Source organism: Arvicanthis niloticus, chromosome 14, assembly GCF_011762505.2.
Source record: "Arvicanthis niloticus isolate mArvNil1 chromosome 14, mArvNil1.pat.X, whole genome shotgun sequence".
Classification (NCBI taxonomy): domain Eukaryota; kingdom Metazoa; phylum Chordata; class Mammalia; order Rodentia; family Muridae; genus Arvicanthis; species Arvicanthis niloticus.
Window position 1 is genome coordinate 66,223,274 of NC_047671.1, and position 14,390 is coordinate 66,237,663.

Here is a 14,390-nt window from a genome sequence, read left to right on the forward strand (position 1 = left end):
AGAGGGAGACATGGGTTGTCAAAGGTGCCTGTGAGTAACAAACATTAGCACTTCAGTTTTATTTTAGTCAGTTAATGGGTGAAGGCAGGAAGGATTAGCAGGGGCTGAAATTATGGTACCAAGATGACTGAAAAGGAGACAAGCGGTCATTTTAGTAAGAATAGTTTGGAATATAAACATGTACTTTGGACTGGAAATAAAACATTATCTGCATTGTTGTGGGATATTTACATACCCATGACTGCAGTGTTTCTCTTCCTTTTGAAAGTTCCTAAAGCTAATTATATATTTAGTTGATAGCACATTCCCTTTGAGAAATGACACAGTTTTCTCTATATTGATCACACATTACTAGAGTGAGACACTTTTTGTAGATGTAAATGCTGTGAAACAGAACAACGTTCTTTTAAATTATTAGTGCAAGACAAGTTACAGAGTAGAAGTCAAGGTTCCATTTATACAGATGCTCTTTTACCTAACAGTTCCATTTTGTTGCTTTCAGTTAATTGACAAGTACCAGTTGATAATAAAAGTCCAGGATATGGATGGCCAGTATTTTGGTTTGCAGACAACAGCGACCTGTGTCATTACTATTGGAGATGTAAATGACAACTTGCCAACGTTCACCCGTACTACAGTAAGTGTGTGCTGTTTACTAGAGAGAAATGATTGACTTGGTGTTAGTGTTAAAGTGCCTCTGTGCCTCTGTGCCTCTTGGATTAGCACAAAATGCTCACAATGATCTGAAGGTTTAAACATGAGAACATTGTACTTGGGAAATTGCAAGAACGGGGCTTACTTCACGTGGTAATCTGTTTTGTGAGGCTCAATTAATGAAGCTTTATTCTTCTTACTTTTTTTAGTACGTGACATCAGTGGAAGAAAATACAGTCAATGTGGAGATACTACGTCTTACTGTTCAAGATAAAGATTTAGTTAACTCTCCTAATTGGAGAGCTAATTATACCATTTTAAAGGGCAATGAAAATGGAAATTTTAAAATCGAAACAGATCCTCAAACCAATGAAGGCATTCTGTGTGTGATTAAGGTAAGAATTCATTGGACATTTATAATTTATAACATACAATAGCAGGCAAAAATTTAATGGGAAGAGATATTCTGGTAAATGGAAGCATAAAATAGGTAATTTTGGTAATTATAAATACTATTTCGTTTATATATATTAAATGGAATAAACATGTTCATTTTGGGTAACTATTAGTTTGCTTTCTATAGCTGTGATAAAACAGCACGAACAAAAGCAACATGAAGAGAAAACTTTTTTATTCATATTTGCTTGCACTTCCATATCACAGTTCAAAGGAAGTCAGGGTAGGAACTCAAGGCAGGAACTGAAAGGCAGGAACCTTCCAGAGGTCATGGAAGGACACTTTCTATTGATTTGCTCTCTTTGCTTGCTTAGTCTTGTTTCTTAGATACCTTAACAGCTTCTCAGGGGTGGCCCCACCCACAATGTACTGGTCCCTCCCACATCAATCATTAATCAAAAAAAAAAAAAAAAAATGACCACAGGCTTCCCTACAGTCTAGTCTTACAGAAGCATTTTCTTAATTGAGAATCTCTCTTCCCAGATGACATGGTTTTATAATATCTTCATTTGTGTTTTACTCATGTGGCTGAGTATACATTTTATAACATGCATTTTAACAGCTTAGAAATTAGTGTCACATTAACCCCAATGGAGAGATCCAATCTTTTACAGAATATTCTTTCTGTTTCTGGATCAAGCAGTTTTCACTGATTTAATGAGTTTCTCAAATGAGTTAGACCTGGCCAGACTCAGGGAGACTGTCAGTAGGTTTGTCCGTATCTTGTACATCGTCCAGTCTTAGTTAGCATCCAGGTTCACAGCATGAGGCTCAAGCAGTCAGAGATGTCCTCATTCCCATGATCTCTGATTCACATAACTTAAGAGCCAGGCCTGGTACAGGAAGGAGCCTAAGCTGCTTCAACCTTAGATGCTTATATGGCATCATAGGTTCATTTCTGTGACATCATTAAATAGAATATAATTCCATCCTGGGTGTAGAGCAGTGGTTCTCAATCTGTGGGTTTCGACCCCTTTGGAGATTGAAGGACCCTTTCACAGGGGCAACATTACCAGATATCCTGCATACCAGATATTTACATTACAATTCATATCAGTAACAAAATTACTGTAGCAATGGTTGGGGGTCACCATAACACAAGGAACTGTATTCAAGGGTTACAGCATTAGGAAGTTCGAGGACAGTTGGTCTAGAGAGTTTTCCTTTTATACATTCTCAAGGACTGAGGAACAAAGATAACATCATTTTTTCTACAGTGATGCATCTTAGCTGCAGTTTCTGGGCTAATTTTTGTTTCCAAACAACAAAGAAAAGCCCTTTAAATTCTCTCTCTTACTTGACTCCACAGCTGTCCCACTTTCACATCAGCCTTTATTCCTGGACCATTTTTTGTCCTCCTCACCTCTCTAACAAGGTGTAATAAAGCATACTTTCCACCAACTTTGGATGAAGACATTTGAAAAAGGAACAAATTGTGTCTCTAAGCTTTCTATATTCTTGTTCCTTCACTGTTTTGTTCGAATCCCTGGGAAAGTCCAAAGACTTAGACTCAATTCAAGTTTAGATGGACTGAATTTATTCTTCCAGCTAGCATCCTTAAACAGCATCATGCCCTGACAAAGGGAGCTAAAGGTAGGGCTTATAAAGGTGGCCACCGAAGGTAGACATTACAGATATTTATAGAATCCACAGCTGGGCAAGAGAACCGTCTTCCTCCTCTCAGTTGTTTCTCTTGCCCATTATAAAGTAATAAAAGGACCACTTCATCTCAGTTCCACAGTGAAGGGTCTATGGAAGAGAAAAGCAGGGAAGCAAAAAACATGATGCAAAGACCAAGGAAGTTTACAGAAGCAAAAATCAAGCAGTTAAGTACTCCACAGAAGGAACACCCTATCCCATTCTTATCTCACCTGCAGGCCACCAGGATCTCACCGGCATTCCAGGGCAAAGGTCAATGGCCCTCAAGGGGTGCCTGGTTCTTTAGCCTGAACAGGGGCGGTATATGTAAATTATTATGCAGGTCTGAGCACTCCCCAGAGAAGTGTTTAATGACTGGGATAGAGCAGTTTCTTTCTGAGCAGGCAATAACACAGTGCTGCCAAGTAGGGGTGGCTGTCACATCCCCATGCCACTCCTAAACATACTATAGGGCTGTAGCTACAGAAGCACGATGGTCTAGCACACACAAGGTCCTTGATTCAAATTCTAAACCAACCTAAAGTGGGCATGGTGGTACTTAACTGTAAAATCCAGCCTTTGGGAGGTGGAGGCAAGAGGGTAAGACGTTAATGTCATCTTTGACCAATCTTGAACACACAAGACAGAAAAAAAAAAAAAACCTTAAAAATTTGACCTAGTTTTTGACTTTCAAATCCTTCTTAGACTGTAACCATCCTTCTTAGACTCTAAGACCAGCTGATTTAAAGTAACTACTGTAAAGTAACTGTTACAGTCCATACCCAAGTGGTTAAGTCTTATCTACAGACTATCTGTGATACCTTTCATTTTCAACTTTCTTTTGAGGAAAAGTTGTTTGTTTGTTGCCAGCTCCACCCAGATACTGGATTTGTTGAAATCTCTCCCACAGTTCAGGCCTTTGTTTAATGTTCTCATGACTGTTCCCAATCTGGTCCTTAGTATTTTCAAGTCAACAAGTCCTTCATGTAGTGCACTTCACCAGCTCTTCTGTGCTTTGACCTGATCATCTGTCCATTTCCTGCAGCCTCTGGACTATGAAGAACGGCAACAGGTGAGCCTGCAAATTGGCGTCGTTAATGAAGCTCCATACACTAGAGAGGCTAGCTCAAAGTCACCCATGAGCACAGCGACAGTGACTGTCACCGTGAAAAATCAGGATGAGGGCCCTGAGTGTATCCCTCCAACGCAAACTGTGAGGATTCAAGAAAATGTACCAGTTGGTACTATAAACAATGGGTATAAGGCGTATGACCCAGAGACCAGAAACAGCAATGGCATAAGGTATGTGTAGTGTTCTTGTTCCTTTAGCATTTACAATGCTAGGAAAGTCCATAACTCTTATTATTCGCATTATGATTCGACTCATGGTACTTCTTGTTGTGTTCCTTCATTGTGGTTAATAGGTACAGGAAGTTAAGTGACCCAAAAGGGTGGGTCACTGTTAATGAAGATTCAGGATCAATCACCATTTTCCGAACTCTGGACCGAGAGGCTGAGACGGTCAGAAATGGCATCTATAATATTACAGTCCTTGCATTAGATGCAGGTAAGAAATCTGTTTCTAATACCTTTATTTTCGATTGTATGCTTCCTCAGTTTTAAAGTAAATTATATAGTCTTTGTTTTAATATGGGATCAAACCCAGGCCTTTCAGATGCCATACAAAACATCCTGCTAACACTGCCCCCAGCCCAACAAAACACCTGTTCCATCTTTTGAGACAAGAGTTCACTGTACAGCCTTGGCCACTCGGGACCTCTCTATGTAAACCATACTGGCTTTGAACTCATAGAGATCTATCTGTCCCCAAGTGCTGAGAATAAAGGTCTTTGCCATCATGCCCAGCCTACTGAACATATAGTTTTAAAACTGGCTTTGTATACTCTGACTTTATTCTCCTTCAGCGTAACATACAGTTAGAAGTGTGCTGTCATTTATTAACATCAGCTAACAGCCTCTTTAGTATTAGATGCAACGATAAGATAATGTCACCTAAGATGGGGCTAATAATATGGCTTAGCTATTAAGATTCTTGCTACCAAATCTGAAGACCTGAGCTTGATTCTCAGATGTAGCGAGAGAATGAACTACTGCCAGTTGTCTTTTGACCAGCATTGTCGATCATAATAATTAAACATTTTATAAAAATTAAACAGAAAAACAATTTGGTGTAAGAAACAAAGTTATAATGTATTAATGATAGTCCTTAAAAAGTAGGAAAGATGTATTTATCTTGCAACATTCAGGAGAGTCCATGAGAAGGAGGAGGTATTTAGTCACATAGTACACTTCTAGAAGACATAACGTTTTACAGGAAACTAAGAGTAGACTTGGGGTCTAGAATTAATTAAGCACATGGTATTAAAGGAATCAGTCACAGTTAATAGTGTGTTGTAAAATGAGAGAGTCCAACTGTGAGTTCACATAGCCCACTTTTGTTTCTATTGCTATGATGAAATGACCTTATGGAAAGCAACATGGAAGAGAAAGGGACTTTTTCACTCACAAGTCCAGGTTGTAGTCCATCATCCCAGGCAAGTCAAGGGCAGAAACTTGAAGCAGGTAGTCGCATCCACAGTGAAGAGCAGAGAGCATGAAGGCATGCATAGCCAGTGCTCAGCAAGCTCTCTCTACTCCTCTGCAGCCCAGCGCTCAACATCCAGGGCTGGTGCCATTACTCTGTGGCTGGGTGTACTCACCTCAGTTAAGGTAATCAGGACAATCCCCTCTGCACAGACATGCCCACAGGTCAATGTGATTCTACACCAAGACAAGCTGACAATCAAACTGACCTCATACCATATAAGAACCTAAAATGTAAAATTATGTTTTGTGCATCTTGAGAATTCCAAAAAATATAAGCACAGTGATTGTGTATATAAAACCCATTTAGTGTGTGAAGTGTAATTCTGTTCTAAGGTGTATTTGTTTGGGTGTGGTGCATACTGGCAATTACAGTATTTGGATATTGGAGGCAATAGGATCAATTCAAGGCCAGCCTCAAATACATAGAAGGTTTGAGGCTAACCTGGGTTACCTGAGGCACTTTCAAAAAGAACTTGAAAAACAAAAACTAAAATTGAATTTAGTGCATTTGTAAAATAAACATGTAGTTATAAGAAACATAACTCATGCTCTAACCTAAAAAATCAAACTATATAAGTGATTTTGGAAGATGATTTAGTTATTAGAACTCTGAGTTAACTCAAATACTCTCAGGAGTGAGTCTTCTTAAATATTCTTTCTTTGCTGAGCCTTCCTCTTTCTAGAATATGTATTAGATGAATTTTTGCTGTTTGATTTTTACAGGTAGTTTAGCTGTGATTTCATTTCTGTTTAACAAATCACTTTCTTCATGTCCTTGAAGAGCTTACATGTGCTTGTTTCAAAGCTCTCATGTAAAGTGAATCCATCTTCCAACTGGTGATCTTGTTGTTTCTGTTAACACTACCCATTGGAATCTATCGTAGCAGTAACAGGGGCCACTTGATCGGCTCTGTCTTTGGAGTCTCCTCTCCTACCCTACCGTCTTAGCTGAAAGGTAGTTTTGTAGTGACCTGCACATACATTTCTGGTCTGTGGTTCACACCAGTTCTTAACGTGGTTGCCTGGTGTGCCTAACCTGTGATGGCTCTAGAATCAGCAAGCTCTAGCCCCTGTGCCAGAGGGGCCTTGGCTAAAGTTTGGTTGTTAGGCAAGTTTAGTTTTCATTTGCTTAGGTTGGCAGCTGCATATAAGACATGGCCTCAAGCTCTGGGTGGTACGGTTTTCGTTTTTCTTTTTTCTCCCTCTGCAGTGTCCAAATCCTCCTTAATATGTAGAAAGAACAAATGGTTTAGAGACGGGACTCCTAGTTTCATGCTTGTCTTCGGACTTCATAACCTCCTTCCTTTGTGATTGCTCCATCTTTGTATAGCCCAGACTTCCTGATGCAGTGCCTTGTATAGAGCTATCAGAAAGATTTATATATATGAACGACAGGTTAATTACAGAAGTTACACCCCCAGTTCTAAGTTCCGTTTACTTAATGTATACATAACAGGCTATTTATGAGGCTACACCTGTAGCAATAATTTCTACATTTGGGAATGTCTCTATACCCTTTGAGCATCTCTTTGAACCATTTCTGGTTAAAATTTCTAAATACATATATTATTCAACCTCTTTGTTTCAAAACCTAAGCATTCTCTTTATGTATGTTAAACTCCAAGTTCTCTAGTCTAGCATTCAAGGGTTCTTAGCTCTTGCTTGTGTCCGCCCTCACCTTCTGCCTTCTCCATTTTCTCCACATCACTGGCATGTGTGATATGCTGCCCACACATTTCTGCTTAGTATCTGTACTCCTTCTATACTTTGTTTTTTGTCTCTTCAAAACCAACTAAAACTTCTCTGTCCACATTTCTTATGCCTAGTGAGCATGATCTAGTGAACAAATGAAAATATCTAAGTAGCAATTATTGTATGTATAATCCACTTGGAAGCAATAAGATTTTTCTTTTAGTGTTCCCAGTGCTGTTGCGCATGGTTGTATTTGTTGCAGTAACTCATGCATTGTAAATGATTATTAAATGTGGATATTAATTTTCAATGTAAAAAATAAAAGAATAAAAAAAATTGTGTTCTTACTGCTCTATGTCTAGACGGGAGAAGCTGCACTGGAACTCTGGGAATCATACTTGAAGATGTGAATGACAACGGCCCGTTCATACCCAAGCAGACAGTGGTGATATGCAAGGCTACCATGTCCTCTGCTGAAATTGTTGCAGTCGATCCCGATGACCCAGTGAATGGACCACCATTTGACTTTAGTTTGGAGAGTTCTGATTCGGAAGTACGGAGAATGTGGAGGCTGACAAGAATCAATGGTGTGTGCTTTCAAAAATTGCCTTTCTTTTTCAACATCAGTATTCTCTGTCTCTGTCTCCCTCCCTCCCTCCCTCCCTCCCTCCTTTCCTCCCTCCTTTCCTCCCTCCCTTCCTCCCTCCCTCTCTCCCCCCCTCTGTCTCTCTCTCTCTCTGCATGTATGTATGTATATTTTGGAAAATAAGAGAAAATTTCATTGTAAGAGAACCATTCCAGAAGATACAAATTTTGGCGTAACAGACAGTGAGCCCCTCCAGTGTTTGCTGTTGATATCAGGGCCCCCTTAGGTATTCCTTAAATTTGCATTCATATCCAAGCACTCACCTGCAGGGATGTTTTGTAACTGCTAGCCTGCCAAGCAGCTGGGACAATAAGCACGTCCTTGTAGGGGTGTCTGTGTATTTCAGAGATCCCAACATCCCACAGCTTCTCTTTGACGCCATGCTGGTGTCTTTCTGTTTTGTGTCTACTGTGTTCCCTTTGGGAATCTTACTCTCTTTGGTTCCCAGTTGTCCATAGCTTTATTGTGACAAGAATGGGTGAACTTAAAGTAGCTTTTCTCCATTGCCACACTGCATCACACTGACACCAGCACTTAATTCTAGTCTCCTGTACACACTGTCATGGACTGGGAGGTCATGGCCTCGTAGCTTTCCTAAAGTCACCTTTGGGTGACTTGAAACATTACCAAATGTTTTCAGCCCCATGCTTTCAGTGGCACTGCCTCTGTTTCCTGTCATGATAAATTAAAGGACAAGTTTTTAAAAGTGCAATCTGAGGCACTCTGTCTTGAACCAGGATGATCTGTCTATGCTGACAAGATACACAGATTTTAAAACAACATTCTCTTGTATGTCTTGGGGAAGAGGAAAGAAAATTTTATTTGTTTTTTCTTAACAAAAGATAACTTTATTCTTGTATTTTTTGTCCTTTCTACTTGTTTAAGGTCATAGTATTTCAGTTTAAATGCCATTAATAGAAAATGGGGGATTTTAAACAACTCTCTTTAGCCAAATAACATTTGGCCATAATGTTCTGTTCAGAAGGCTTGTACGTCATTTTGTCTCTGTGGTATAAGAATTGAACCCAAGGTCTTGTGTTCTTTAACTAGCTGTGTGTTCTTTCACTGAGATGTAAGCCAGCTCTGAGTTTTGTTATTTTAAAAATACCAGTCCTTTAACATGTGGAAGCTTGGGAAATGCCAGGGTAAAAAGAATGAACTAACAGAAGTCTCGAAGTGACATGAGTTTCATGTCGAGAGCTGGATATACCAGTTGTTACATAAATCTGACAATGGGTTTTATTCTCTTGGCGCATCGGTTTACACATCTGTAAAACTGGATTATTTCTAGAAATCAACAAGATAATGAAAGACATAGAATATGACTCACTCTAGTTTTGCTTTTGGACTCATGATTATGTCTTAGACAATTCATTGAATTAGTAACTGCGGTTTCTATTGAAATGTCAGTTCTGGGATTTCCTGTCTAGCAAGCCAGTTTCACATTGGGGATGTCAAATACTACACAGAAAGTGAGCGCTTTGGGCACAGTTTCACACTGGGGAATTAAGTAACAAAGTGCTTATTCTATGGCTTTGTGGCAATCTACAGTGAGCATCATATTCCATCTCTTGCTCTCAGTCCTCGATCCTACCAGCATTTGATCTGTATATTTCTTATTTTTCATCTAAAAAATAAATTACATCAAAACAGCAACAAGAAAATTTATTTGGTCCAAGTGTCCCATAGGACCATAAGATCAAGTTCCTTTGGTGTGCTTATGTCCTGCCTGTTAAGTAAATGTGTTCCAAGCTGTCAGAACCAGTTCTTGCTGATAAACCACAGGTATTTGTGTCCATTTGGCACATTTTATGAAAACAAATGAGAGATACCCAAATTCCACATGGTTGACTCCTTGTGATGAGTCACACATGAAGGGAAATCCGTGTGATGGGTTTAAGTGAATTGATTAAAGATGGGATAAAGACTATCAGTCTATCAGTTATTGTAGGAATGATTTGTTTATGAATAGATAAAATACTTTATGAACCAAAGGTCTTTAATAAAGAGGCAGGGCATTAGTTAGCTCCCTCACTGTGGTGACAAATTAACAGGCAAAGGAAACTTGAGGAAGGACAGGCTTATTCTGGCTCATGGCTTGAGGGTGCAATTCGTCATGGTGCGGAAGTCATTGCTGCTGGAGCCTGAGGGAGCTGGTCACATTCCATCCCCAGTCAGGAGTCAGGAGCCATTAGTGCTGCTCTTCAGCTCCAGACCACGGAACACTGTTTTTAGTGTGTGTCTTCCCTCCCCGTTTAAATCTCTCTGGGAATGCCCTGACACACATGCCTAGAAGTGTGTCCCCTAGGTGACTTTAAAACCAGTCTGGGTGTGGCTCAGAGGCTTTCAGTTCAGCTGCAGCTTCAGGAAGGATCCTAGCGTTTATGAGGATAATGCCATGAGTGTCCATGTGTAGGGAAGTGGGTATCTGTCTGATAACCGGCCAGGTTTGCTCAAAAAAGCTTTTCTGACACCTGCTTTTATTTATTTTTTTCAGATACAGCAGCCCGTCTTTCCTATCAGACCGACCCTTCATTTGGATCCTACGTAGTTCCCATCCGAGTTACAGACAGGCTCGGTCTGTCCTCAGTCTCGTCACTGAATGTCATTGTATGTGACTGCATTACTGAAAGTGACTGCACACACCGCTCTGGAGAAAGGACTGGCTCTGCTGAAGTGAGACTTGGACCATGGGCTATCCTTGCTATACTGTTGGGCATAGCCTTGCTATTTTGTAAGTTCTTTCTTGAGTCTAACTCAAAGACTTTAAAATAATTTAAAGACATACTCTTAGAATGAATGTTAATACTTGCAGGTGGTGGTTTGAATACAGATACGTTTCTATGTAACAATATATGTAACATATGCGCTTAAAACTTTATATGTATACCTATTTTATTTTGATGGTGGTGTCCCCTGTGTGAAGGTCAGAGAACAATTTTTAGGAGTCTCTTCTTTCTTTCCATTATGTCGGACTGTGGGGGGAACATAGGTCATCCATTTTGGTGGTAAGCACCTTTAGCTACTGAACCATCTCACCAGCTCATGTATTTAATGCATACTTATGTGTGACGCTCCTGTCTTGTCAGCAGGATACACATTTCACTGTAGAAATATACCATGTGGTATGTGTTTGTAGCATGCCTGCTCAGGGCACACTCTTCTGCTGGATACACTTTAACATGTGCAAACATATGTTCTTGGAAGGTGTTTAGTATGTACCCTTTAGTGCACAATTTATCCAAATCAGACACCATCAACTCAGTTTTACATTACTTGATGAGACACTCACAGAGCCCCTTTCTTTCTGTCTCCAGGTATCCTGTTCACATTAGTCTGTAGTGCTTCCCAGGCATCGAAACAACAGAAAATTCTTCCCGACGACTTAGCGCAGCAGAACCTAATTGTATCAAACACCGAGGCTCCCGGAGATGACAAAGTCGTAAGTCACCTGTGTTTTTAAGCCAAATACAAATGACAATTCAGTCTATAGTATTTCCTCTAGCCTGTTTTTTTTTCCCTCAACAAACTTCTTTTGGTGTCTGATAACTTAGCAGCAAATGCCGCCCATCCCAGGGAACAGATAAAATGCATCTAGTTCCCATGGGATGTGGGTATCTCAGTTTGCACATGCTGTGCTACTTGATATTAAAATAATCCTCCAGTGCACACTTTCTTTTTCTGTTTCAAATGTCTCACGGCTTCAGTGTCAGGGCTCTATTTTTAAAGCATCTGTCTAAGCTGTTTATGTTTTCAAGTGTTTCACTTTAATCACTCACAGATCACCAGCGTAATTGTTTTCTTTTTTTTAAAAACCTGGCTCCAGCAATAAATCTCTACAGACTTTGATCATGGTGGGAAAAAGTTTACTGGACTCTTCCTGACTGTAATGTGGGTTAGGACCGAGCCTGAGGCGGACAGTCTAACGTGCTACACCAGTGAGAGGCAGCTGCTCAGGGGCTCTGACATTTTTTAACCCAGTCTGTGAGGGAAGAACAATTAGACGTCTTACAAAAGGCATGGCTGATGGCTATAGCAGGAAAGATCGAGAAACACAAGCAAACGACAAAACCAAACCAAATGACCTAACCATGCCAGAGAAAAAGACCAACGGGGAAAATTCCTTAATTATATGTCAGGGTCTAAACACACAGCAGAGAAGAGGGGTGGTCAGTGTGCTGGTGTTTCTGGTATTTTTCTTCCTGGTTTACTGTTCGATTTATGCAGGCAACAAGGAATATAGATTTACAGTAATTTTTTTTCTGTGTATTTGAGTTGGAAGAGACGGTGTTCAATGTTGACTGAGAAAGCTTGGTATTATTTCTGTTTCTTTTCTTGCCTGATGAAAGAGAATGAGTTTAACTGAGAAAGTGAATACCTGGGGCACAGCAATGCTGCTTTCGATTTGCTTGAGAGCTGGACAGAGCATGTGCAGTGTGCTGAGGAGTGTTTAAAGGTGGAATCTACATGAAGCTGTTTGATTGGCACCGGCAATTTGTTTCTTGTGTTAGACACTACTAGTATGAGGCACATGCTAGGCACTCAGTATTGAAAAGACAGATGGAAAGAGCAGATCCAATCCATGTCTTCAGAAGAATTACCTTGTAATGCTTACATCAAATCCAGGCAGTGTGTGCGTGGGCTGCGCTTTCTCACTGTCTTTTCTTCTGCTGCATATTTGATTGATGCATGTCATTATCTTTTCAGTATTCCACAAATGGCTTCACAACTCAAACTGTGGGAACTGGAGTCAAAGGTGGAGGGCAAGAGACCATTGAGATGGTAACAGGAGGACAGCAGACGCTGGACTCCCGCAGGGGGGCTGGCTATCATCACCATACCGTAGATTCCTACAGGGGAGGACATGTGGAAGTGGACAACTGCAGATACACTTACTCTGAGTGGCACAATTTCACTCAGCCCCGACTTGGTGAGGTAAGTATCTGAGTGGTTGCCCAAACTATGTTGATGTCATTTAAATTTTACAAACGGTTCCAGCTTAGAGTTTGTACAGACTCCTCTTTTAGTTAATGATGAATCAATTTATTGAAAAGTTACTATTTTCAATTAATTTGGGTTTAATTGTGTTCTGATTTCTGTGGTCGTTTAGTCTCCTACATTTTTTTATTTTTTTTTTTTTTTTTATCACTTTTTAAGGAAATGATTTTGTGCTATGATTTTGTATCAAAAAAATATTGGTCTTAGCAACCCAATATCTAGCCCAAGGCAATATCAACAAGTTCGATCACTTTGCCTGTTTGAAAAGAATGGAGCTCACATTAATTTGGGTTCGGCTTATCTGGGTGTGTTTTTCCTTTTGCTATTATTTGAAAGACAGAAGCAATGGCCTCATAAAGTGAACACTCGGGTGCTCACTGACACACAGGACTTTTAGAAGCATGCTATTACTGACTTTACAGTGTGATTTTATGATACAGACCAATCATGTGCATTTTCTACACATAGGAAACCATTAGAGGACACACTCTGATTAAAAATTAAACAATGAAAGGTAAATCAAAGCAATTCTTTTTCTGTTAGTACGTTTTGGTGCTTAAAATAATAAAAATAAAATATGTTGTGCTTTCTCCCCACCAGAAGGTGCAGTTTTGCCATGACGACGACAACCAGAAGCTTGCTCAAGACTACGTCCTCACGTACAACTATGAAGGAAGAGGCTCGGCTGCTGGCTCCGTGGGTTGCTGTAGTGACCTACAGGAAGAAGACGGGCTTGAGTTTTTGGACCACCTCGAGCCCAAATTTAGGACATTAGCAGAAGTATGTGCAAAGAGGTGAACCACCTCTAATAGGGTAATGAAAACTAATGGATTCACCGCCTTGCTCTGCCTGCTTTTAACTGTAAACCAGAACTTTTCAAAATCAGAAGATGTTATATTTGGAGCTCCCTCCCCCATCTCGGTCTGCAGAATCGCCATGCAAATGCACATTTACAGAGAAACTTTGTATATTAGTACTTGAAAACCATTGTGCACAGGTTTCGATGACTTCTTTTTAACCAGGTGTCATCTTAGATGGAAACTTAAGGAAATTTACTGTTTACATTGGGTATAATGACAGCAGCCAACTTATAGTGCAATAAAGTTGAATGGATTTGAGTCTATTAATGAGCTATTGACTATAACCCAGTAGGAGACTGTAGACACCATTATCTCCAGTTAATAGATTAACTGATTGTTCATATGGTGCTTGGAAACAATTGTTTTCCTAAACATTCTAAACTGTATATACTGTGCCTTACTTTTGTTATGTTCTTGTAACATGGCCTGGCTTCATCATACAAAGGTAGATTGCCACGCAGCCATTGAGTGTGTTTGAAGTTCTAATCCAGTGGCTTTTAGCTTCTATTCTATGTAATCTGCACTGAATCTCAATCTCTTTTGTATTGATTTTGCCCATTAAATTTAGATTTCAAAGCTTCTTTATAATGCATTCTATTTTTCCTCCTAAAGGTTTTTGTCTGTGAATACCAAGTCCCATCCTCTCTTCATTTTTAATTTTTCTTTTTGTTTGTTTTCTCTCCTCTTTGACTTTGAAAGGTCTACTTGGGTTGAAGAACCCAGGATATTCCTAAAACTTGTCTCTTCTCATAAAACAGTTGGTGTGTATGCATATGCATTGTTGGTTTTCTTAAGCTCAGGTAATAGCAGCATTATTGTTTTGGATTTTTTGGTAATTG

The 14,390-nt window shown here is 39.8% G+C and overlaps 1 protein-coding gene across 2 annotated transcripts in view; it reads left to right on the forward strand.

Annotated features, from left to right (window-relative positions):
• The window catches only part of Dsc2 (desmocollin 2), a 30,558-nt gene extending 16,718 nt beyond the window's left edge, over positions 1 to 13,840 (forward strand). Inside the window, exons 8-17 of one of the 2 annotated variants that reach the window (XM_034518422.2) lie at positions 503 to 637; positions 864 to 1,049; positions 3,794 to 4,050; positions 4,173 to 4,315; positions 7,410 to 7,634; positions 10,191 to 10,427; positions 11,011 to 11,135; positions 12,401 to 12,628; positions 13,160 to 13,205; positions 13,292 to 13,320. In XM_034518422.2, coding sequence (XP_034374313.1) covers positions 503 to 637; positions 864 to 1,049; positions 3,794 to 4,050; positions 4,173 to 4,315; positions 7,410 to 7,634; positions 10,191 to 10,427; positions 11,011 to 11,135; positions 12,401 to 12,628; positions 13,160 to 13,195 — 1,572 coding nt within the window. In that variant the 3' untranslated portion in view covers positions 13,196 to 13,205; positions 13,292 to 13,320. Of the gene's footprint in view, positions 1 to 502; positions 638 to 863; positions 1,050 to 3,793; positions 4,051 to 4,172; positions 4,316 to 7,409; positions 7,635 to 10,190; positions 10,428 to 11,010; positions 11,136 to 12,400; positions 12,629 to 13,159; positions 13,206 to 13,291 lie in introns of both variants that reach the window. The other variant, XM_034518421.2, reaches the window with a different exon arrangement.
• The last annotated feature ends 550 nt before the right edge of the window (positions 13,841 to 14,390 follow it).